General features: G+C 41.2%; 1 protein-coding gene across 2 annotated transcripts in view; it reads right to left on the minus strand.

The window, feature by feature from the left end:
* The window catches only part of baz1b (bromodomain adjacent to zinc finger domain, 1B), a 90,827-nt gene that overhangs the window by 15,706 nt on the left and 48,071 nt on the right, over nucleotides 1–27,050 (minus strand). For both annotated transcript variants that reach the window (XM_068010202.1, XM_068010201.1), the window contains 8 exons: nucleotides 26,889–27,006; nucleotides 24,110–24,208; nucleotides 21,410–21,587; nucleotides 17,896–18,072; nucleotides 13,551–13,698; nucleotides 9,722–9,869; nucleotides 8,946–9,070; nucleotides 7,101–7,255 (listed from right to left, as the gene is read on the minus strand). In XM_068010202.1, the coding sequence (XP_067866303.1) occupies nucleotides 7,101–7,255; nucleotides 8,946–9,070; nucleotides 9,722–9,869; nucleotides 13,551–13,698; nucleotides 17,896–18,072; nucleotides 21,410–21,587; nucleotides 24,110–24,208; nucleotides 26,889–27,006 (1,148 nt within the window). The remainder of the gene's footprint in view (nucleotides 1–7,100; nucleotides 7,256–8,945; nucleotides 9,071–9,721; nucleotides 9,870–13,550; nucleotides 13,699–17,895; nucleotides 18,073–21,409; nucleotides 21,588–24,109; nucleotides 24,209–26,888; nucleotides 27,007–27,050) is intronic.

The following is a 27,050-nucleotide window of genomic DNA, read 5'->3' on the forward strand; positions in this document are numbered from 1 at the left end:
TTCACTTGGACAAGTGTAGATTAATTAAGGAAAGCAAGCATAGATTTGTTAAAGGCAAATAGTGTTCATCTAACTTGATTGAGTTTTTGATGAGGTTAACATAGAGGGTTGATGAGGGTAATGCAGTTGATATTGTCTCTAAGAACTTCCAAAAGACGTTTGATGAAGTGCCACATTATAGGCTTACCAGCAAAGTTGAACCCCATGGAATAAAAGATATAGTGGCAGCATGGATACATAATTGGCTGAGTGACAGGAAACAGAGTAGTGGTGAAAGATTGTTTTTAGGACTAAAGAAAGGTATACAGTGGGGTTCCCCAAGAGTTGGTACTTCTTTCTTCTCCCTGCTGCTCTCACATGCGTTCAAGTCTTCAGAAGAAGGAATTTTCCTCCACACAAGATCAGATGGCAGGTTGTTCAACCTTGCCCGTCTAAGAGCGAAGACCAAAGTACGGAAAGTCCTCATCAAGGAACTCCTCTTTGCTGACGTTGCATTAACATCCCACACTGAAGGGTGTCTGCAGAGACTCATCGACAGGATTGCGGCTGCCTGCAACGAATTTGGCCTAACCATCAGCCTCAATAAAACGAACATCATGGGACAGGATGTCAGAAATGCTCCATCCATCAATATCGGCGACCACACTCTGGAAGTGGTTCACGAGTTCACCTACCTAGGCTCAACTATCACCAGTAACCTGTCTCTCGATGCAGAAATCAACAAGCGCATGGGAAAGGCTTCCACTGCTATGTCCAGACTGGCCAAAAGAGTGTGGGAAAATGGCGCACTGACACGGAACACAAAAGTCCGAGTGTATCAAGCCTGTGTCCTCAGTACCTTGCTCTACGGCAGCGAGGCCTGGACAACGTATGTCAGCCAAGAGCGACGTCTCAATTCATTCCATCTTCGCTGCCTCCGGAGAATCCTCGGCATCAGGTGGCAGGACCGTAACTCCAACATAGAAGTCCTCGAGGTGGCCAACATCCCCAGCATATACACACTACTGAGTCAGCGGCGCTTGAGATGGCTTGGCCATGTGAGCTGCATGGAAGATGGCAGGATCCCCAAAGACACATTGCACAGCGAGCTCGTCACTGGTATCAGACACACCGGCCGTCCACGTCTCCGTTTTACAGATGTCTGCAAACGCGACATGAAGTCCTGTGACATTGATCACAAGTCGTGGGAGTCAGTTGCCAGCGATCGCCAGAGCTGGTGGACAGCCATAAAGACGAGGCTAAAGTGTGGCAAGTCGAAGAGACTTAGCAATTGGCAGGAAAAAAGACAGAAGCACAAGGCAAGAGCCAACTGTGTAACAGCCCCGACAACCAATTTTATCTGCAGCACCTGTGGAAGAGTCTGTCACTCTGGAATTGGCCTTTATAGCCACTCCAGGCGCTGCTTCACAAACCACTGACCACCTCCAGGCACTTACCCATTGTCTTTCGAGACAAGGAGGCCAAAGAAGAGGTTATGCTATTGTACTAGTAGTTACAGGACAGTGCAAGTCAACTCCTATAGAAGACTGGGAGTGACTGATGCTGCTGAATCCAAGAAGGTATTGGGAGCAGACCCAAATTTGAAACAACTGCATTTCAGTAAAAGGAATGTATTAAACATAATGCTAACTCAAGTGAAATGCAGAATTGAAACTTAACAGCTTTAACCTCAAGAAGTTTATTTCCAGTGCGTTTGCACTGTGGTCAGGATAAAGCTGGCAATGCAGACATTTTGTGAACTGTGCTATGCACCAGGCAGTTCATTAAGAGTTTCTGGTATCTTCTTTACACCTATTCAGTGTTCAACCCATGCTCGTCAGCATCTAATAGGGGAGGCTGAGTCATGGTAAGTAGCACTTCTTTGGGGTTGAGTTTGCTCCAACAGAGCACGTTGTCAACAGATGATGCACAGTGTTCCAACACACTGTTGATGAGACAGGATGGATGGTCCATCAATGGGATCCAGATGGGTAGACCAGTGACCAGAAGTGGAGGTTCTTCCCACCTGGCCCCTAATAACCCTGCAAAGCAATGCCCTAATGGTTGTGGTGGTTCTGGCTGGACAGAAGTAGAAGTTAACTAGTACTTGGTGTTAATAGGCAGCATAGCTTTAGCTGATTGAATCCAGCAGTACACTCCTGCACGTATTTGGCGATTCTCAAGCCTGGACTCTGCACAGCATATTTCTGCACTTGGATGAGAGATATGTCCCTATGGTCAAGAAAACGTGAACTCCATGACAGCTCAATAGAATGCTCCGGTGTGGATTTTCTTTTCATAATTTGGTTAAGAAACTCATGCTTGGCGGCAGGTCTCAGCATGCACCAGATAGCTAACTGACCGATAAAGGTTCTGATCATTTTAAAATCCTACAGTTTAATAATGCAAACAGCAAGACACTTCTGTAATCTGAACTCAAACTGATGAACATTGAAAAATGAGCATCAAAGCAATCCTCAATCACAGGTTTGAGCATATTGGTTTCAATACCTTATCATACTTCAGTATTATGCTTTAATGTTGTATAAACCTACTTGTCTGATATTCTGTTTTCAGTATTTTACCATGACTATCACCAGTGATAAGAGCCATAATCAGCAGACCAGCTCCAAGTGCTTGGAAAGAAATATCTATGACGACACCAAATGATCTTCTACAGTTCAAATTAAGTACGAGAATTTTACAAGCCCATTACATCTCACTGAAATCCTCGTAACAGGAATGGCACGGTTTTTCTTACATTGCCCCCTAACCGTGAGTGCACACGAATATAGATACACATACACCCTCACTGCGCTCTGCAATGGGTTATCCTGCAGAATCTGTCTGTGATAAATGAGGTTGGATTATCAGGTCGGGTCTGTACATACTGTTTATTTGGTCTCCTGATAATTGCTGCCTGTGAAAGACGACCCCACTTCTGTTTGGCTGAAGTACAACAGGACAGCTGTCAAGAGTGCTGCGACTCTCACTAACCCCAGAAGGCCAGCAACAACTGTCAGCAGTACAAACAGTCCAAGCCTGCGGCTGCATTATTGAGATTCTGATACTAATTGGACCCCCCAGACTACAGATACATTTAGTTCTATTTTAAACCCTCTTAACCTATGAATCATCCCTCAATAATCCACAAAGTGTAAGTGTTCAAGAGCATCTCTGCCGAGATATTTGTCAGAAATCTTCTGCTGATTTCTTGTTCCCATTGTCGAGCCCAGAATAATTTCCTGGCGTCTCCTGTTTGATCTACTCCAAGTCGGAGAAGAAAAGACCCGACAGCATAGCTGAGATGCCAACAGTGATTTCTCAAAAGCAAGGATTTCATGACCCTGGGTCAGAAGGAACACTTTTGGGAGGCGGGGGGTGGGGGGGGGGGGGGGGGAAGAAGAATACAGAGAACAGTAATCCTGAAGGCTGCTAAAATGTTCATATCTGAATACCTATTTTCTGGGATCTGAATGATCTGTGGGTACACTTATCCATCAATCTGAGGTGTAAGTAGTTCTGTTAAACATATACTTGGCAGGGATCAGGTGCAAGATTCAGTATCCGATACTTGCTACCTTGTCCCCTGACCTAGCGCTCTGCTCCCAGGCTCCCTTTTCCCCTTCTCCCAAGCCTGCCTGCTTCCAAGACCCTACCTGTCCCTAAAAGACCAGGTCCCCTCATGTTTCTCTCTTACTTGTGGATCTTGCAGTGAGTGGCAGAAGCTCCACAATGACTGGTCGCATTTGAACTTTTTAGCCTTGTAAGCTTCTTTAAAGTAGTTCAGAGGTGGTACCATTGGGTCCAGGACCAAAAGCAAATGCAGGATGGACAATAGGCGAATTCCCCCCCACACCTGCACCCCATTCTCGCAACGCAGCTCACGATTTTACAAAATTTAAAAAGACTCAATGATGGGAGCAAGGTCCTAACCTATAATTTGATTCACATTTCTGTGGCGCATACACTCTTCAGAAAGGAGTTTCAGGATTCTTTTGATGCACGAGAGAACAGCCATATGGCCTGGAGCCTTACATCTGGTCACCAAGGAAATATAAGGAGAGATAAAGACAAAGTGGGAGACAGAGTAAGAAAGATATAGAAAGAGCAACTAAAACAAAGAAATGTTGGAAATACTCAGCGGGTCTGGCAGCATCTGTGGAGAGAGAAGCAGAGTTAACGTTTCAGGTCAGTGACCCTTCATCACAGTTCTGATGAAGGGTCACTGACCTGAAACGTTAACTCTGCTTCTCTCTCCACAGATGCTGCCAGACCCACTGAGTATTCCCAGCATTTCTTGTTTTTATTTCAGATTTCCAGCATCTGCAGTATTTTGCTTTTATATAGAAAGAGCTGGTGGGAAAAGCAAAACTGAAACCTAGAGGACAGTAGAAAGGAGGCAGATAGACAAACATAAATGTAAGTATATATGAAGGATATCAGTTAGCCTATCTGAAAGAGTAGGAAAATATCAGAAGTACAAACCCTTCAATAGATCTGCTCAAGTTAAGCCCACAGCTTTCAGCTGTGGTTCAGTTGGTAGCACTATCACCAGGGTCAGAAGGTTCTGGATTCAAGTCCTAACACAGGTCTTAAGCACAAAAATCAAGACCGACACTCCAGTGCAGTACTGAGGGAGTGCTGCACTGTCAGAGGTGCCATCTTTCGGATGAGACGTTAAACCAAGGCACTGTCTGCCCTCTCGGGTGGACATAAAAGATCCCATGACACTATTTCAAAGAAGAGCAGAGAGGTATCCCTGAAATCCAGGCCAATATTTACCCCTCAATCTGGCCATTATCTCATTGTTATTGGAGTTTGCTGTGTGCAAATTGGCTGCCACGTTTCCTACATTACAACAGTGACTACACGTCAAAAGTACTTCATTGGCTATAAAACACTTGAGGACATTCTGTGGTCATGAAGGGTGCTATATAAATCCAAGTCTTTCTTTCTTTATTGCCAGCATTTTCTGTAACTTTCCCTTTTCCTCTTTAATGAGATATTTGGAAGGAGGGTTTCAGAGATATAACTGAAATTTTTTTTGCACACAAGTACACTTGATGGTCATGTTAAGCACACTGGGCTGGATTCCAGCATGCTTATACTGTAAACATTATAATCTAAAACAAAAACTCAATGCCCAGGGAGGCACAGTATTCTGCTTGTCAGAGTTCTCTACAGTTTATAGAAAAATACTTTTACACTTGTTAAGGAGTTTAATATCAAACAATTAATCCTTGGAAATAAGTTTTAATAAAGCAAAGTTGTAGAGAGTGAACTGTAGCCAATGAGAAATAATGCGTCAACAGCAAAAGATGATGAAAAAACCTCTCATAATAATTGAGCCCGATTGCTACTTTCAGGGGCAGAGGAGGCGACCTGTAATAATTTGCTACTTGATAAATTCACTCCAAATCAGATCTTGCATTTCAGAGTTAAAGAACAAAGTCTACAAACTCAAAGGCAAGTACATTGATTCCTGGTAGAATACTTGCCCTCATCACATCAGATCATGTGGAATATGACTAAATCTCCAATCTTTAGGGGTCTCAGTGCTGTTCACTACTTTCAAGCACCTCAAGAAAGTAATAGAAGCCAATGTTTGGGAAATTAGCACCATGTTCCCACACCCAAGTCCTGGCAATGCAACAACAATGCTGTCTCCACTTTAACAGCCAGCACATCATTAAGCTTTAATTTAAAAATGATTTCATATATAAAGTTAAACTAGTGTCATCTGCAGCAACTGGCAACTCTGTGCTGTAGGTAACCATGAGAATTCCACATGTGTCTGTAGTCAGATTCTGTACCATTTATCAGTCAGGATAGCACAACATTCTGAGACCAACATGTATCTCACATTACATCAGACATGGCCTGATTTGGGTCTATTCTACAGTTGCCTCAACTGTCCTTCATCCAGTTTGCTGTCTTGAAGGATGTGCAATCTGCTGACAGGCCTAAGATTGTTTGGGATAACAATTGTAATGCTCTATTCAAAGTGTCTAAAACCCATTGAAAGGCAGTTTTTGCAAAAACGAAAGCTCCCAATCACAACGCAAACAGAAACTGGTTTGCCGTGGATATCCTTGCTATTTGGCAGCTTTGTCTAATCATACCTAATTTAAAGTAGGTTAGTTTCTACTGTATAAAACTGGTCAAGTAAATCCATATTTTTTTCCATAGTAAACAATACTTTCCTGAAGAAATTCAAGTTCATGCATGTGGTTTTATGTATTTTTCTCCCTTAGTCATTTTACCCATTCTGAAAGCTTCTTTGCAGAAGTAGATTACTGTGGGTGAAAATTGTCTGCCAGTAATTTACCATGTGGCTATCTACCTGTGTAAACTTCAACGATGAGTACTTCTGGTTATTCAGCTAGCAACGTCCAGTCCTCATGTTATGATCACACAACATTTCCTGAAGGTGACTGCAGAACCTAGGTGTTAACCCTAGGCAATTTTCTCCTTTGAAATCCGGACTGGCGGAGACCAACTCTACCAGTGCCCAGTATGATCAGCACAGCTGAAGACTTTTCTGGCTTTCACAGATCAGCAACTCAAGCTAGGGAGAGGGTGGTGGTGGTTGCAAATGCTTTTAAATATGAAATGCTGTGCTCACTTTGCATAATTCCACAGACAGTAGTCTTGAAAATCTATATCCCTAATATCAGGAACATTAATATGTTCTTCTTCTCCTGAAGGTGCTAACTTACGGAATCAGGCTTTGGGATGGACAATTCCTGTTCTCACTTCCTTACGCCCAATTGATGCATCTCTAAGGCTAACGTGTATTTTGCATTACACCTGACATTTATATAAGCATTATTTAGATATAATACAATCTTGGGTAAACAGAACAAATGAATTGGTGGTAAGAAAGTTGAGAATACATACATATTTTTTGTTCAAAACAAAAACTGCTTCAGGTTTTCCTTGAGGCATTGCTCAAGAAGCTACAAACTAGTTTGGTCTGTCTCCGTGGAGTTGAATATCTGTTATCTTCAGTCTGGATTGCAGTACACAATACAAGATTAAAGAGTTTGCAGACAAACACCTGTTCATTTTATAACTCTCTTGTTGCCAGCCCTGAAATTTTGGCACTTGGTACTCACTAGCTCATCAATGTCCACGCCGTTGACAGGTGATGTCTTGAGTTGAGTGCTCCTGCTGTGACCGTGTGGGGACTGTTTCTTCCCCGGCTGTTTGGCCTGCCTCTGAACACGGGCCTGAGGGGCTAGTTTTCCTTTGGCAGCTTTCCTGGGTCTCGCTGTGAAGAGCAAGATTCATATGTGATCACCACTATGCTGGCACACAGATCCTTTCATGTTTGCCACTCAAGTGACTTACCAGCAGACAAGGCTTTTGTTTGTTTTGAAGCTGCTTACTACCAACTCTTTCACCCCACCATACTCACCCCAATGTCAAAATTAAAACAAATAGCAGGATTTTGTTGAAATTCATTTGTATTAAAATGGAAACTTTAGTTTTAAATAAAACCTCCCTACAATTTTCTCCTCTTGAAGATGTGCCTTCATGTTAGTACAGTTCCACAGGCTCCTCCCTCAATCCAGTCCCCTGCCCATGAACAAATAAACAGCTGAACTATAGACTGTTCAAATCCAAAAACCACGCAATCACTGGATGATAATTAAGACTTGGAAGCATGGATTATCTTTCCCTTCCTTAGGGCAAGAGTCACTAAGACCACTGTAGCACCACTGCTGCTATTTCAGATTAGCTAAGCAGCACAAAGTATGGAATGAACCTGGGACATTCCTGGGCTGTACAGCTCAATACCACCAAGTTAATTTTACTTTTAAGCATTTCCTGGTCAATTCCATACTACTTATTCAATTCCATTCATTATAGCAACATTGCAGCCCGTGTGAAGAAAATATAAGTAATATCTTTAAATTAAACTTAACAGAGTCAAGGGCAGGGCAATGCTTTGCAGATCCAACACGCAATAACCATGAAGCAATGAGAAACTCAAATCCTCCCACATAAATTTCCAAACAACCGCACTAGAGGGAGTCACCCCAGCTGTGCTGTACAACTGCAGAAGTTCAATCTAAAGCAAAACAGGCAAAAATCAAAGAAAATTTTAAATTTATTTATATTTTTTTAAAAAGTACAAAAGGTATTGGTAATATTCAGATCTCTGCAAGATGGAAAAGTACGTATTTTGGGAATGACAGTGTTGTAGGACTTGCAATGATTTTTGAATTTGCAGGTGTTATTGCAGATAAATATAAAAATTGTCAAGTGCTGCTTTGATTAATTTGTAAAACCATAACATTCTTTTAAGTCCGAAAGTTTAATTCTCGTCAATTAGAGTCATAGAGTGATACAGCACTGAAACAGGCCCTTCGGCCCACCGAGTCCGCACCGACCATCAACCACCCATTTATACTAATCCTACATTAATCCTATTTTCCCTCTCACATCCCCACCTTCTCTCAATTCTCCCACCACCTACCTACACTAGGGGCAATTTTTTTTTTTACAATGGCCAATTTACCTATCAACCCGTAAGTCTTTGGCATGTAGGAGGAAACCAGAACACCCAAAGGAAACCCATGCGGTTACGGGGAGAACTTGCAAACTCCGCACAGGCAGTACCCAGAACCGAACCCGGGTCGCTGGAGCTGTGAGGCTGCGGTGCTAACCACTGCGCCACTGTGCCACCCACAATTGTCCAGATCTGAATCATATCACTTAGTAGCTTACGCAATAAAGGAACTTCGGGGAGGCAGGGAATGGGAACAGAACCCTAGAACAGGGAACATATGAACATGAGTAGGCCATTCAGCCCATCGAGCATGCCCCGCCATTCAATATGATCATGGCTGATCAAGTAGATTCCAAACATGAAAAGGTCACTCCAAATTCAAAATCCAATCCTCTAAGTATTTAAAATTATTCTCTAGCAGCAGACAGCTAAATTCACAACTTACATCTAAGTCTGGGCCCTCCTCGCTCCTCATAGTCATCGTCCTCTTCATCCTCCTCCTCCTCCTCCACGTCTTCTTCCTTCTCTTCCTCCTCCTCATTGTCTTCATCTTCCTCCTCAGCATAATTTCTAAAAAAAACAGAAGTGGTAGCAGGTGCAGACATTTTTACTTAAAAGAATTTTAGGCACACATACGCAAACTAGTTTAGACATTTCAATTGGTGAATTGAGTTTTTAAATAGAAAAGTAGATTTATTTACTGAATCAGTGCGAGCTTCATTCTGGCATACTTCGTAAAACATCCCTCCTTCCCTCTCTTCCTACCCATTAAGGAATAGAGTGTAACATCTCAATGTCAGCAATAAAAATCAATGTAAATTTCCTACTCCCAAGTACAGCTTTCCCGTTCGGTACGCTAGCCAGAGGTCGACTTGAGAAAAAAAAAAAGGCAGACTAGGTACAGCATGAGACAGTAGATACAAGATAGACTAACAGTCTTTTTCTTTAAAAAAACTAGGCTGTTTTAAAGTAGGTTTGCACGTAACTAAACTGGTCAGGCTGTGCAAGTTGATAATAAGAACTCAACCCAAAACAACACAGTGTGCTGGTTTAATACGGCCTGGTGTGCAAATGGCAAGCATAGGCAAGAATTTTTAAAAAAACTTTGGTACAGTTAGATCAGTTGGAATCCATTTTGACAGCAGCATGATTTTTGTGGAAAGGATTATAGAAGATCAGAAGGCAACAGACACTGCAGTGGTAAACTGGCTGTATAGTTACCTATCACGAGTGCCACGCCTAGCTGTGGCTGGCTGACAAGCTGGACAGAGCCATTCTCCATCTGGTATTACATAGAGGGCTGGTCTCAAACAGAACAAGTGGAAAGCCTTATTACATTCATCACACAGGATGAGCTTGTCATCTTCACCTGGGGAGCAAGAAAACAAAAAGTCAGCAAAGCATATCTGAGTTTACAGGTTGTGAGAAATGTATATAGATCTTAGAGTTTGGTCCGTTTTTTGAAATGAAAGATTAAATAAAATTGTGTTTTGTTACGACAGAGTTGGGAGAAGTGCACTGACTTTTCTAGTTCCACTTATCCACAGGTCACAACATATACTTAAATGTTTACCCAGTTACTGATGCAGTCAATCATATGCTCTACTCTTCATCCCAGAATAAAATACATCAACCAGGTTTCCTCAATAAACAACAAATTTATCAGTTTATTATAAAACAAGATTTATCCAGTAACGAAGCAAAGCATTAACACAGAATGAAATATGAAAGTTCCCTTTTAAAAACCCCACGCACAAATTCTCTCACACACTGAAAAAAATATAGCTATTCTCTCTGCAGAGGTCTGTTACAAGAAAAAGACAAAAAAAACTTCGGCCAAATACTTGCTAAGTCTTGAAGCAAAAAGGGAAGATATGGTGCCATGCTAGATCCCCACCTGCCAAGAATGAGGCACATTAATTTTGTCATGAACATTGATTTTAAACTGTTACTAGAGTGAAGAAAGGACTTGTTAAACAGATCAGCCGTGGCTGTTAATATGCAAATGCCGTTTCCAGACGGTGATTGGAAGGACAAAGGACCATTCCCTGACACATTCAACCCACAATGGACCTTGATCACCAGGTATTGTGTGCAAGAGGAGCATTCCAGAGACTGCAAAGGTGATACAATCCAAGACATGGTCTGACGAGTTAGTCACATGACTAACCTGCTTGGCAACTTGGGTTTTTCTGAATTGTACGAACAGGTTGAATTCAGCATGTCTGTTTGCTCCTGGACTGAAGATCTCTCCTGTCTGCTCTTTCTCACAAGCCTCTGAATCTACTAAAGACACATGAACCCCAAGAGAGAAAAGTCTCCTACAAAGAACAAGGTTTAAGAATACTGGGCCCCAAGAAAAGCAAGATCTACCTACAATCAAGGACTCTACAGATGAACTCAAAGAACCACAACAAGAACTCTTCAGTTATTGCTTCAAACTTTTCCACTTCATTTCTTCTGCTCTTTTCTGTCTCTATTTGAGTGTGTATCGCGTATGCATGCTAGCATGGGTGTGTTGTGCATCCGTAGGAGTCAACCGAATTAGAGTATTTCAAGTTTAATAAATTTCAATCTTTCTTGTTTAAACCCAAGAAAACCTGTTTGTGCTGGTTTCTTTGCCTTATAATTGGAAAGTGGTGAACAAGGATTCACCAAGGAGGAGCTAAAAACACGGCGTATTTAAAATTAAACCCTGTTACGGTAAGATCAGGTGAAGGCTGAGAGGGACCCCTAGACACCTTTATCGCCTGGTCGTAACATATGGAAAGATGTCGGTTGTCCCTTTTGGTCTGGCGTCCAGGTATACAATGATGGGTCACTGGGATCTTTTCAGCAACAGTTTGTTCTGCAGATGTCGAGAAATCATCTGGTCGGCTTTCCAGGAGAAATGTGGCATCAGGGGTTTCAGCTAGCATGCACTTGAATCACGGGGTTTTTTCCAAAGACAGGAGTTGACACACTGGACTTCTCAGGGTCTCAAAGAGGTGCAGGCAAAATGAGCTGGGGGGGTTTTTTTCTTGGCAGGCCAAAACACCAACTGTCTTCAAAACAGTTCACAACACAACTGAACTGAAAACAATCCAACCAAAAACAGAAAGTCAACCTCCTGACCTCCATAAACCTGGACATGTGGCTTCTCTATAAACATCTCCCCTTAGACCAAGGTTCCTGTTGTTTATTTATCTTAAGGCAGGTGATCTCCAGTGGAGGTTGTTGTCAGCGCTCCTTGATTCTTCCAGTAAGTGTTTTCAGTCGTGTCCTTTCAATGACCCCAGTAAAAAAAAAAGTCTAGCATTTCTTCAGGCTTCCAAATGAATCCATTTCCATAATGTAAATGGAGTCCTTAAAAACATTTTTTAAAAAAGCCTCTCAGAACAGTTTACAGGATCTATAATAAAATGTAAAAGAATCAAGTAAATTCTCCTTGACTTCCCAAACAATAGGTTTCTAAATAATGTTGCTATTAGATGTAGGCACATACTGCAACAGGAAAAAAGGTACAAGGTGTTGACCTTGGTTCAGTGAAACCCAAACCAGAACATCCCACACACATAAAAAATTAACTTGAGAACAAAAATCTCTTTTTCTCAGATCCAAACCAATTTCAGTGCTTTAACAAGGCAGTTCCTGTTCGCCGGAAAAAACAGTCTGATGAAATACTCTGGTCACATTTTGGACGAGCCCTTGACTAACTGGAGAGTTCATGAATACACAGGCTAACTAGACAAGAATTTTACCACTGCAGAGTTCCTTCACTGACTTCACAGGAGCAATCTAGCAGGGAGGGAAACCTCCACAAGGATCAACATGGCACCAATAAAATTCATAATGTGTGTAAAAATCTCTAAGCAGTGCTTTTTCCAATACCAGAAGGTCACTCTGGACAGAAAAAGCATTTCCATTAGACTTTCCAACCCCTTTCAAAGTTCATTATTTGATATGAACACAAAAGCTAACGAAAATGAACAGTATTTTACTAATGAGGTGTTGTTGGTGTTCTGTGAATGATATAATGCTCAAAACACAGCACATGAGCAAAGTCTGAAAAATCTCAAAAATCTAATATGCAACGAGACCTGGGTGTTCTCGTACACCAGTCACTGAAGGTAAGCATGCAGGTGTAACAGGCGGTAAAAAAAGTAAATGGTATGTTGGCCTTCATAGCAAGAGGATTCGAGTGCAGGAACAGGGATGTCTTGCTGCAATTATACAGGGCCTTGGTGAGGCCACACCTGGAATACTGTGCGCAGTTTTGGTCTCCTTATCTGAGGAAGGATGTTCCTGCTATAGAGGGAGTGCAGCAAAGGTTTACCAGACTGATTCCTGAGATGGTGGGACTGGCGTATGAGGAGAGATTGAGTCAGTTAGGATTATATTCGTTGGAGTTCTGAAGAGTGAGGGGGGATCTCATAGAAACCTATAAAATTCTAACAGGACTTGACAGGGTAGATGCAGGAAGGATGTTCCTGTTGGTGGGGGAATCCAGAACCAGGGGTCATAGTCTAAGGATGCGGGGTAAACCTTTCAGGACTGAGATGAGGAGAAATTACTTCACCCAGAGAGTGGTGAGCCTGTGGGATTCGCTACCACAGAAAGCAGTTGAGGCCAAAACATTGTATGTTTTCAAGAAGGAGTTAGATATAGCTCTTGGGTCTAAAAGGGATCAAAGGGTATGGGGCGAAAGCAGGAACAGGCTACTGAGTTGGATGATCAGCCATGATCAGGCTCGAAGGGCCAAATGGCCTACTCCTGCTCCTATTTTCTATGTTCTGAAGTACACAAAGCAGGTTTGTCAGCATCTGACAACAGAAAGGACAGGTAATATTTCTAGTTGAAAATCATCCTTAAGAATCTTAAACCACATCATTAAGCTACATTTTCTCCTGCAGATAGAAAATGACAAGCTTTGTATTTCTTTTTAATCTATATTTGTGAAAATATGTCCATTGAAACATATCTAATAGTATTTTCTATCGACTGGTTTCCCAATGCTAAGAATTAAAAAATCAATTCACAGAGGACAGACCAGCGTAACTGCAGTGCTTACCCTTCTTACGGCACACTTTACATCGGGCGTTTTCAGTCGACATATCCCATTTGATACAGGCGTCCAGCATTCCCAGCAACACATGCATACGAGAAAAGGTCTGAGCCTCTCGGATAGCACTTTTCCATAGCTCCAGGGCAGAAGCAACCTTTGGGCAAGTTAGTGAAGAAGCAATTACAAAATAAGAATCTTTAGAACCAGAAAAGTCTCTGGTCCCTTCTGGATGCAAACACAGGTGATAAATAAACAGAGACACAGGCAGTCAGGGGGGTCTAGCAGAGGCTGTGAAACAGCTTAATCTTCAAATAGAATGCTACAAGGGCAAGGTTTGACCAAAATCAAAAGCATAAAGAGTAGACAGAAGTCGTCTTGTTTAAGTTAAGACAATCCACTGACGTGGAGAAGCATAGCATACTCATCACTTAGCATTATTACACAAAGACAGGATGCACTGTTTAAAGTAAACAAACTCAATAATAATTGTTACTCTGTATGTTGACTCACTGTGAAATAAAGCAGTTTAATAATTCATATCTAGACTCATCTTATTAAATGTTTTCTGTCTACCTTTGAAGAGAATGAAGCACACGTGTGAAAAACATAAGACAATCATTTTGATCACAACAGTTGTTATACTTCTGGTTTATGCCATTGCATAGCTAGGAGAAATGTGAACTCCTCAAAAATCAGATGCATTTAAGAATTGTAGAAATGGAGGACTTTATACTGAAATTTTCCCTTCCGGGCATTTTCTTCACATTTAACCCGATGCAAATGAAAATATTTGGAAACTGTCACCACACGATTTCCCAAAAGCAGATGTTCTCATTCCTACAAACATTCTACCCATTCCAAGTGGCCAATATTCAATTGTAAGCCTAGACAGCGAGGTCTCCTATCTTAGGAGCCTCAAATTCCGAACAATCTTCCTAGCTAAGCACTTCCTAACAAAGGTCAACAGATAGCATGTGCGAACCCTCGATGATTGTTTCCGCCCTAGCTCAGGCACACCAAGACCGATCATAATACCCAACTTGCCATGCTAATTGAAGGCAACTAACAGAGTGTGGACTGGTAATTGAACCTCACACTTTCGGGTCCGTAAGGCTCAGTGACACCCTGGCTTACCAAGTGAACTACCAAAGCATATAAAAATGTCAGAGCAGTTTATTATTAAGTATACATAAAATTTGGGGAGTTTTTTTAAAATTGAAAACTAAGCTGAATGATATGGTATTTATTGCAAGGGGATTGGAGAACAGGAATAAAAAAGTCTTACTAAAATTATACAGGGCTTTGGCGAGACCGCACCTGAAATATTGTGTGCAGTTTTGGTTTCCGCATTTAAGAAAGGATATTCTTGCGCTGGAGGCGGTGCAGCGAAGATTTACTAAACTGGTCCCTGGGATGAGGGGGTTGTCCTATGATGAGAGGCTGAGTAAATTGGGCCTATATTCTCTGGAGTTTAGAAGAATGAGGGGCAATCTAATTGAGACATACAAGATTCTGAAAGGGCTTGATAGGGTAGAAGCTGAGAGATTGTTTCCACCGGTCAGGGAATCTAGAACACGGGGACAGTCTCAGGAGAAGGGGCTGATCATTCAGGACTGAGATGAGGAGAACTTACTACATTCAAAGGGTTGTGAATCTTTGTAATTCTCTACCCCAGAGGGTTGTGGATGCTCCATCATTGAATAGATTTAAAACTGGGAATAGATAGATTTTTGGTCTCGCAAGGAATCAAGGGATATGGAGAGCTGGCAGGAAAGTGGAATTGAAGCCCAAGATCAGCCATGATCGTATTGAATGGCGGAGCAGTTTCGATGGGCCATATGGTCTACTTCTGCTCCTATTTCTTGTGTTCTTATGACACACTGTGCAGGACTCTACTGAATAGAGTAAAAAGAAAAGTCAAATTAATTAGCTATAATTAGGTGATGACAAACTTGGATTTTAAAAACCGAGAAGGTTGCAGGAAGAGGAGAAAGTAAGACAAGATTGCAGTTCCAAAGTTTTGAAATCCTATATAAAAAATTGAATTAGAGCAAGTGGAATGAGTCTTGATTTCAACAGGGAGGATCCAAGAAGTGTGCACACAACAGAATATGTGGTTAGTAAGGAAACAATTATTCCCTAGATTAATTGAAAGGAGAACTTCTGATGAAACTGAAGTACTTCAGGGGCAATCTAACTTCGATACGAAAAGATAACCTCCCTTTCTTGTACAGGGAATTACTGTGTACAATTAAAATATTTACTGTCAATTTTCAAAGAGAGACAGACTATTTTATGATTTGGCACAATCCAGGATTCTTTTCCCCCATATTACTCAGTAAGCTGTCACACAGAACTGTCATAGGGGAGATGGTGGTGTAGCGGTAATGTCACTGAATTGTAATCCAGAGGCCCAGACTATTTCCCTGGGCACACAGGTTCAAATCCCACCAAGGCAGCTGGTGGAATTTAAATTCAAACCAAATTAAAATCAATCAAAATATGGAAATGAAAGTTAGTTTCATGGCACCTTCGTTGATTGTTGTAAAAATCAATCTGGTTCACTAATATCCTTTAGGGAAGGAAATCTGCCGTCCTTATGTAACTCCAGACCCAGAGCAATGTGGTTGACTCTAAACTGTCCTCCTAGCAAGCCACTCAGTTGTCAAAGGCAATTAGGGATGGGCAACAAATGCTGGCCTTGCCAGCAATGTCCACATCCCATGAAAGAAAAAAAAATTAACAGGTGAGCAGCTGCACCCACTGCGCACAGAAGTGTACCCACACAAGCTATCTCAACAAAGTGCAAAGCTAATACCTTTCACTTGGACTGTATAGGAACTATGAGGACATGGAAGTAATTACATGGCTGTACAGTAACTGAGGGCTACAGTGTGTATCGAAATTTGACTTTTAAAAATCCCAGAATTAGACTACAGTCTTGTAATGCCACATAGTGTCAATTTTATTTCATTTTTGAAGTGCAATGATCTGAACATTAATGAATTAAGCAGTTTGAGTTTATCAACAAAAAGGTAATGCCTAGTATACATTAAAATAAAAAGCAATCCAGGGGTTCGATTGCAAGGTAATAACATCAAAGGATTCAAATGACTGACACCAAGCTACAGAAAACTGTAAGTTTCCATGGATGATCCCAAGTCCATGCTGAGAAGGGGAATAATATAGCAAAAACATTATAGGAACCAGCAGTTAAAAACATTGAAATCACTCCCTGCCACCTGTACTCTCCAAAGTACATTCGGGTTTCTCCTGAGTTTGATTCAGTTTTCAATCTGTTCTTGCTGCCACTGACTGGACAGGTGGATGATGATAATGAATACTCTCCACACAGGGCTGGATTAAATCAATGTGTTTATTCAGCAATAACTAACTACTATGGACTAACACCAACACCCTAAATAGAACCGGCCTCATATCTTAAGTAAAAACTGGTAGCATAATAACCTTCTTTATAAAAGTGAGTAATCAATTACTGTCTGTTCTCGATTCCATCTCCAGAATTACACAAAGTAAATGACTATCTTGTCGAGTTACACTAACTCATATTGCCCCCTGTTGCTCAGTTCCACACAATGCAATACAGCTGACTTCAGCTACACGATAACACTGAAAACATGTTGAACAAAGACTCATCTCGCTGTTAACTGATTGCTGTAAAATTTAATGGAGAAAGTGAAATTTTCATATTTTCAATTAAACTTAAATCCATTTTTTCCCCAAAATTAGAGACAGCATTTTGAAACTAGGATGAAGGAGTGGTAGTGGGAACAATGTGAGGTGAAGATAGATATGTACAAGTAGATTATATAATGATAAAGTGTAATCGTTTAAATGCAATCTTTCCTTTAATGTTTTGGCACAGTCAAGTTAAAGGCTGGTGTTTCTTTCACTTTGCCGTTGAGTTGGGTTAGCTGATTAAAAGCAAACTTGTATTTTTATAGGGCCTTTAATGCAGTAAAACATCCCATGGTGCATAAAATTAGAGAGATCAATAAAAATTGACACTGAGCAGAAATTAGGACAGGTGACCAAAAGCTTGAACAAAAAGAGAGCTGGGTTTTAAGAAGCATCTTAAAAGGAAAAGAAAGCAGTGGTAAGACAAAGGTTTAGGGAGGAAAGTCCAGAATACAGGACCAAGACAGCTGAAGACAAGATTCCAGTGGTGAGATGAAGGAAGCTGGGGATGCAGAGTCCGGGGCTCCAGGCTGTAATCTGAGGCAAAGCACATTTCCACTTGCGCTAGAATTCAGTTAAGTAGAATGTTCAGGTTGGTGAATTACCAGCTATATGCCCTTCTCAGCCATCAGGGTGAAACTCCAAAACTTACCTTAGCTTCTTCAGCCATTTTCTTCTCCTCATCAATTTCCTCTACTTTTGTTTCTTCGCCTGCCTTCTTCTTCTTTTGCTTGGGGGCCATAAAACCTTGCAGGAATTTTTTTATAATACACTCCTGCAGTGTGATCACACACTCACCCAAATCCTTCAGACTCTCCAGTGAGCGTACCTGGCAGAAGGTACAAGCAGAAGATTAGCATGCAGCAACTTTTCTAACAATTAAATCATTTTCCTCTCCTCAGCTCTTTATTAGAGTATGGCTCCACAGGTATTAGGTTTGCTCAAGTACGTTGCCCTACTGCCATTCACACATGAGCCTTAAATGCAAATGTTAGCAGGCATGTGACCACTGGTTAGGGGTGAGAAAATAGAGTGGGGGGGGGGGGGGGGGGGGGGGAGAAGGAAGGGCCAACACAGCCAAGTCCAAATGTGCCCTTGGATAGCTCAACTAAAAGTCACTATGCACCAGTGGAGAGGAGCAGAAAGTGATCTGGTTTGGTCCTCAAACCACACCACAGGAAACAGATGAACTAGAACTAATCATTGGCTCTCACAATTCCCTGGAAAACAAGTGACTAAGCCTCAGAAGTAATTCATTGGCAGCGAAGTGCTTTGGGACATTAAGAACATGAACGCAAACATCAATACAAGTTCTTTCTTCCTTATTGGATTAATTTGCTGAACCACTGGTATATTGATTGTTTTTTCCTCTCCTCCCACACCCCCAAAGGCATCATTCAATTAAAGAATAGAAAATTCCACATGCACTAACCACTAACTGACAGCTCATCCATGTGACAATCTTCATGTGAACCTCTGCACTGAGTGTTGCAAACTATTCTAATATGGGGGCATTTGATCCAAGCTTGATCCTATTCCATCCAGCTGGCTCCAGGAGGGGTCACAGTAACTTACAGCACAGAAGGCAGCCACTTGGTCCATCGTCCTGGCTCTCAAAGAGCAGTCATGTTTAGCCCCATATCCCCGCTCTTTGCCCGTAATCCTGTAGATTGCTCATCCTCAGGTACCCATCCAACTCCTTTTTAAAATTATGAAAACAGCTTCCACCACCTTTACAGGTAAAGCATTCCAGATCCCAACAACACTGAAGAAAATTTCCTGTCTCCCCTTTAGACCTTTTGCCAATGATTTTAAATCTATTACCTCTAGTTATTGACCAACTCACCAGAGGGAATAATTTTTTCCTATTTAGTCTATATAAACTAATGTACTGTAAATCACTATTAGGTCATCTCTTACCCTTCTCTGTTCCAATGGGAACAGTAATAACTTTTTCAACCTCTCATCACTCAAGTTCCTCATCCCATGGTAAACCTCCACTCCTTTTTAGGCCTTTACATCTTTCCTCAAGTGTGAGGTTCAAAATTGCCTACAGTACTCCAGCTGAGGCCTAAACTGTAATTTATAAAGTTCTCGCTGATCACTTTGGTTTTGCACTCTACCCCTCTATATAGAAACCCAAGTAATCCATATGATTTTTAGCTACCTTAAATCAACTTGCCCTGCCGTCTTTAAGGATTAGTGCATGCCATGATCTCTCAGCTCATCTACACATTTCAAAATCGTGCCATTTATAGTATATCTTTCAACATTAGTCCTCTAAAGTAAAGGCCTGCTCAGGTCTGGGGAAAAAAACCCAACCCGAACCAGACAACCACATCGCACCCGACCTGACCATAGTGCACTTACTGTACTTACCAATTTTGAATGGATGGAATGGAAGGAAGCTGCAGCATGAGCACGATGATGTCATAGAGACGCTCACTTGCTCACTGCGCAGACTCAGTCTATGGAGTCCGGATGCATGTTTCCCTCCTTGATATCCTGGACTCCCAGCTCAGGCAGGCTTTTCAAATTTTGACGCTTACTTATTCAACTTCCCTTTTCCTCCAAGCAGAGCAAAAGGTAGTACTGTGTGTGTCCGACCGGAGCCCAAAAGCTGGACCCGGAAGAGCGACTTGACCCAAACCCAACACGTTGTTGGGTCCCATCGGGTTCAGGTCGGGTAGCAGGCCTTTACTCTAAAGTGCATCACTTTATGCTTCTCCACATTGAACCCCCTCTGCCATGCTTCTGTCCATGTCATCCTGAAGTCTACAACTACTTTCATCATAATCTTTGCAAGCTTCATATTTCTGCAAACTTTATAATGCTGCACCCTACACTAGAGTCTAGGTCCTTTATAAAAATTGTGAATAAGGGACCCAAAACTAATCCTTGGAACACCATTGCAAACCACCTTCAAGTCTGAAATATATCCATCCACCCACCACCACCCTTTGCTTCCTTTCACTGAATCCAATTGTTTTATCTGTACCTCCTATTCCCCCTTAATTCCATGAGTTTCCAACTTCAGAAAAAGCCTCATGTGTGGCACTTTGTTAAATGCCTTCCAAACGTCCACATATACATCTACTACACTACCTTGATCAACTTTCTCTGTTACCTCAAAGAATTCAATCAAGCTAGTCAGATACAATTTGCCTTTAACAAATCCATGCTGGCACTCCTTGATTAACCCATGCCTTTCCAAATGAAAGTTTATTTTGTCCCTGATAATGGGTTCCAAAAACTTTCCCACCACCAATGTTAGGCTAACCAGCCAACCATCCAGTTCTTTGGCGCTACTCCTATAACCAATAAGGATTGAAAGATTGTGGCCTATGCCTCTATTTTTGCTTCTTTCAGCAACCTAGGATGCATTCCATCCAGATCAGCTGATTTAACTTCCAGTGATGCTAATCTTTCTTAGTAAGTTTCTCCAACTATTACTATCCTGTCCATAACTTCCCTCTCTTTTAGTGTAACCTTCACATCAACTACTTCCTTTGTGAAGGCTCAATGCTTTTGCAAACACTACATGAAGATTTTCCTTAGGGAAAAGATTGGGCCTATTAAAGACCCAAACTAACTGCTTACTCTTTATGTTAATAAAATATTTTAGGGCTCAATTTAATGTTGCCTGCTATACTTTTATCGTAACCTCTCTTTACCACCTGCATTAACTTTTTCAATTCCCTCCTATTCTTTCTTATTTCCTGGTTATTAACTAAATCTTGCACCTGACATCGAGGAGGGATGATGGAAACAAATTCTACTCCTGCGCAGAGATTGAACAAGAATATATAATCTCAGTTGAGAAAAACATTTTAGAGAATACAAGTTGTTCTTTTAAAACCGGATATGTTCTTAATGAAAAGTGCAAATCCAGATTTATCTGAACAGTGGTTTGGAACTATGCTTTGCTGGGACCCACGAGTTTTACTGTCCCTTTTTCGTGGAACAAAGAAAACAACTGGAATTCAGCCAAACCTTCACTTTGACATTAAACTGGAAGAGGAAGCAGTGACTTTATTAGCTCTGCTTTGCTGGGAACCAGTTCATGGATCCTGAATGATTGTGCGAACATGCCCTGTATAGTACAGCTGGTAGCCATATAAGTACCTCTTTGCTAAGGACACTAGTATACCTGTGTGGTTACTTACCCTCTCCTCAAACTCATCACATTTGTCCATGTACCCCAGCCCTCCCTTTTGCAGCCGTGTTGCCACTTCAATCAGGTCAGTTCGCAAGTAGTTGAGGAGCTCCTGATGGCCATCACAGGACTTGAGGCCAAGGTTTGGCTTCCGTGCCAAATGGAGTGAATGAAGGATATCATGATACCTATAAAGAGAAGTTGATATTTTAAAAATTGCAATATTTATTCAGCCAATTATGCAACAAAAAATGTATTTTCCAGTCAATAAACTATAATAACTCCTATATCAAAAGGACAGTCAACATATTTTAAGTTGATGAAATTTCATATTCTAAACTCAAAATCAGCACATACAGGCAATGTTTAAATGCACAGAATAATCTACTTTATAATTCAAATATATGAAATATTAGCTTATTTTCTACAGTAAGATTGTAGTCCGGGCAGCAAATTATAGGGGGATTGCAGTGTCCCAAGAACTCCTTTTACTAGGAATAGGAAGAAATTAAACCAGCTGGTGTTCCTCCCCAGATTGCAACGGTGACTTGTTCTGGAAAGTTTGTGCATGTAGACAAGGACAGGATTGGGCTCAGCTCAGATTACTCGCCCTACCCCGTTTTCCCACCCACTGCAAAATAATCAAATAACCAATAATACTCAATAAATAGGCTCAAGAGGCCATTTGTCCAAGGTAATAGCAAGCACCTGGCCTTGTGAAACCACATCCCCAGAGCAAGTTTGTGTCCTTAGCAGTGAAAAGGAGAAATTGGCAAACATGGAATACTCAAGTCCCCCCCACTCCTATTATAGATAATTCATTTGATTTAGAAATAATGATAACACCATACAACCAGATTGATCAATTTAAACCCAGACAACTGCACATCACGCTAAAAAGTCACATCTTGACCATCGGCTAGGGATCTCAGCCGATGCTATTCCAGTACTCATCTGATTTCCATGTATAAGCTTCCTTCAGGAATCATTGTTTAGCCATCAGGAGCAGGAATCAACTAATTTTTCCACTCCACATCCTAGTCTTTAAGATCATTTAATTCCCCAAATGAGATCAGCTGACTCAGCACCAACTAGGGATTGAAGCTAGGGTTTTCCTGGGCCCATACAGTTCAGACTTACTCTGGACAATATACTTAAACCCAGCCATCAGTGAACTCATTTTTAAATCCTTTAGATAAATGCAAAGTGGTGCAGTGTTCTTAAACACAGCAACATTTTCAGTAATTCAATGTCTTCTCCCACTATTGCCTTTGCAAATCATTGCACAAAGTCCAAATGGAAAGACCAGAGCTTCAGGGAAAGCTAACTTTAGTACAATCTGCAACAACCTGAGAAAGTAAATAGCTATCACCTAGCAGCTCCTCTTTCCAAATGGGTTAAATCATTAGTGTGTGGAAAACTAAAAATATTATTCATCTTCCCACAAACTAAATCCTGCAGAACACAAAAGTTTGAACCAGAGTTAGCACATCAAAAATTAAGTATGGTAGTTGACAGGCACATCCCAGTCCAGTAGAGAAAGAATAAGAAAACATAATTGGCTCTTGCAACAAACAATGATAATAGAGGAAATTTTTTTTTTAAATTGTGCACTATATTCAACACTGCAGCTTTAAAGATTCTGGTCACTAAGTTTACACACTTGAAGTATGGAATTACCTTGCATGGACAGGGTATACTTTTCAATAACATTACATCCAGTTCAACCGTTGCTTCACATACTGATCTGTACATCAGTATTTCAATAAAAGCCTGAGGTGGCCAATTATAGAAACAAGATCTCGAGAACAAACAGTAGCACATACTTTACATAGACAGAAACCTGTAAATTCACTTAATGTATGTATTTAATCACAGCCCTGTATTCAGTAGTTACAGTAATGTAATACTATGGTAGTTTAAAGCTTAAACTTGATGGTTAATGGTACGTAGCCAACTGCCCCCATACTCAGTTGGTAAAGAGACTGTTACACGCTGAACAGGAAGGCCCAAGATTTGATTCTGAGTCTATGTCCAGTTACCTGATGTCAGCCAGAGTAGTTGTTAGGGCGCGAAAGTTGACCGTCGCTGCTCTGGATTAGAGAAACCTGGGTGCAGAAATTAGCTAAAATTCCCCTTCCCGACCACTCAGGCCCACTGGAAAATGCAAATGAGCGAGGCAGGAACGGGCTCAGCTGGTACAAATGCCTTTTCTCAGTCAAGTAGGCCACTGCTGCCAACTGAAGAGCAGCTAAATTGGTAGTGTACTGGAAGGTGCTTAACATCATGAAACCATAACCCAGCATGAGGCATGTGTCTTCAGCAGAAAATATGTAGAGAAAAACTTTAAATAGCTAGTCAGCAACACAAAAGGTACTTCTGATACAGCTTCTCTGGAATTCCTGACTAAGGAGAATGTAAATGTTCCATAAGTGTATTTATTAAAATTATTTTATTATATTCCAGATTGGGCTTTGCTTTTCCTCTACACATGACATTAAAGGAAAATACCAATAACCAGTAGCATTTAAAGTCTCAGCCTGGAGAATCAGCAATGCCAGTTCAGTTTAAAGCAAGTACACAAATGGTGAAGTACAATGGCTTGATTCTGCCTTTACTGGGGTTTTGGGGGAAGGGGGTGCAGAATTGTGTCCATCTTTTTATATACTGAGCTAATCAAACCAGTTTTATGGAACTTTGAAGACTTTACTTTTTCTGAAGTCGTTCTTTGAGTGCGCTCTCTCTGGCACCTTGCAGATGAAGACAGTTCAGGAGCTCGTCCAGGTCTTTCTGGGTGTCACACACAAACCTGTGGATAAAATCAATGCTACGAATCAATATTTCCAGAAGACAAAAGAAGCAGGTGTATACACATTAGAATCAGTGAGCAAATGCCTGAACACAAAATAGTGAAACATTCCAAACCCCTTGGAGAAAGATAAGACTGTAAAAATCATATCTAAAACAGTCAAATTGCTACAACAAAATAAAGGGCTTGGTTTAGAAAAGTCCTCAAAGCAGTATGATATCATGGTAGTTTGCAGTGCTGCCCTATGAAAGGGTAAGATCAAGTCTTCTAAGGATTGGGGAAGATGCAGGGAAAATAAAGGGCTAGTGTTGTATCCCAAAATACTGTTGCAGATTGCGTGCATACACATCTCAATTGAAAAACAATGTGCAGGGTGTTACTCATAAGAAAAATGATAAAACAGCAATGAAGGAATTCTGAACTCAGATGAGTAAAATTTGTGTAAAGTGGTTTACAGGAAACAGCTCACTTTGGTACAAATGGTCTAAAATGATCCTTTTAGATTTGCTCCATCACAAATATGTCTTAAACCTTTTCTCTAAGTGGGATGCTGAAACATGACTCCGTGTCTCAAACTCCAAAAGGATGTTTGAAACATGGCTCAATTTTAGTGTGGTAACAAAATTCACAAGATGACAAATTTATGAATTTTGGCAGCAATTTCCTCCACTCCCAAGATGGTGATCTCAGGTACCATTCCTCTAACACCTCACTCACGTAGGAGCTGAGACTGAGTGTCGTATGCCAATTGACTATGGAAGAGTGCCATATTCAAGCTGGATCTTGATCCCACTCAATATCTAGGCCAACTGATGCCCAGCACTGTTCAGAGTCCCAGCACACTCATCCCCACTTGTCACAATAGCATTACTGGTGTAATGATACCAGTCTAGAAATACAGTGGACAATATTGAGATTTAAAACTACCAGATTTTGAGCAGTTTCTGAAACTATTCCATAGAAAAATTACAGCACAGAAGGAGGCCATTCACCCCATCGTGTCTGTGTCTGCTGAAAAAACTAGCCACCCAATTTACCCACCACTGAGGTCAGACTGACCAGCTTATAATTATTTGGCCTATCCCTCGCACCCTTTTTAAACAATGGTACAATGTTCGTTGACCTCCAATCGTCTGGTACTTTGCCTGTATCTAGTGAGGATTTAAAGATGATCCTCAGCGCATCTGCTATTTCCTCTCTGGCTTCCTTTAACAACCTGGGTTGCAATCCATCTGGCCCTGGAGATTTATCCACTTCCAAGGATGTCAGACCCTCTAGTACTTCCTCTCTCATTATGTTTATCATCTCTAATATTTCACACTCCTCCTCTTTAACTACAATGTCTGCATCATCCGTCTCCTTTTTGAAGACGGAGACAAAAAACTAATTAAGAACCCTGCCCACATCTTTTTGCATCCATGCATAAGTTCCCTTGTACATCTCTGATAGGCCATACCCTTTCCATAGTTATCCTCTTGTTCTTAATGTACTGATAAGACATCTTCAGGTTTTCCTTGATTTTACCTGCCAGTAATTTTTCATGTCCTCTCTTGGCTTTTCTAATTTCCTTTTTTACTTCACCCCTACACTTTCTATACTCCTCTAGACTTTCTAAAATATTAAGTTTTTTGTGATAGTCATAAGCTTTCTTTTTCAGCTTTAACTTACCCTGTAAGCTTCTAGATAACCAGGGGGCTCTAGATTTGGCAGTACCACCCTTTATCTTTGTGGTGACATACCTACACTGTGCCTGTGGTATCTCGCTTTTGAATGCCTCCCACTGGTTTGCCACTGATTTTCCTTCAAGTATCGGTACCCAGTCCACTTTCGCCAGGTCACCTCAGTTTTGTAAAATTTGCCTTCCCCCAATTTAGAACTTTTACTCCTGTTTTTGTCCTTTTCCATGATTATGTTAAAACTAACTGTATTATGGTCACTATCTACAAAATGGTCACCCACTGTTACTTCATCCACTTGCCCAGCTTCATTACCAAAGACTAAATCTAGAATTGCACCCTCCCTCGTTGGGCTTGTTACATGCTGGCTAAAAAAAAGTTCTCTTGAATGCAGTTCAGGAATTTGTGCCCTCTGTGCCCTTCACACTGTTTGTATCCCAGTTGATATTGGGGTAGTTGAAATCCCCAACTATTACTGCCCTATAGCTTTTGCGCTCAGAAATTTGCCTACATATTTGTTCTTCTATCTCCCTCTCACTATTTGGGGGTCTATAGTACACTCCTAGTAGTGTGGCTCTCCTCTTATATTTCTGAGCTCCACCCATATGGCCTCATTTGATGATTCATTTAGCATATCATCCCTCCTCAAAACTGTTATTGATTCCTTAACTAATAATGCCATCCCCCCTCCTTTTTTATCCCCCTCTATCCCACCTGAAAACTCTATATCCAGAGATGCTGAGCTGCCACTCTTGCTCCTCTTTAAGCCATGGTTCCGTTATAGCAATGCTATCGTGTTGCCATGTGTCTGTGCCCTCAGCTCATCGGCTTTATTTACTATACTCCTTGCATTTAAATAAATACCCTTTAACACTGCCAAATTCCTGTGCTGCACTTTTTAACCTTTGCTTCTTCTGTCTTCATTTAGTTACAAAGCCCCCACATTGTTGAGCATCTAAAAACCGCGAGAAGTGAATATAGCGAGTTGTAAAAGCAGAAGATACCATAGGTTCTGTCCTTGTTTAGGTACAGTGGTTTCAATGCAAACCTCTGCAGTATGCGAGGACCCCTGGTGGCCACTATCATTTAAGCTGCTCTCAGCAATGCTGTCATCATCATTACCTAAAAGACAAACATTAAGTTTCAAATGACTGTTAATATTCTGA

This window comes from Heterodontus francisci, chromosome 30 (assembly GCF_036365525.1).
Source record: "Heterodontus francisci isolate sHetFra1 chromosome 30, sHetFra1.hap1, whole genome shotgun sequence".
Taxonomy (NCBI): Eukaryota; Metazoa; Chordata; class Chondrichthyes; order Heterodontiformes; family Heterodontidae; genus Heterodontus; species Heterodontus francisci.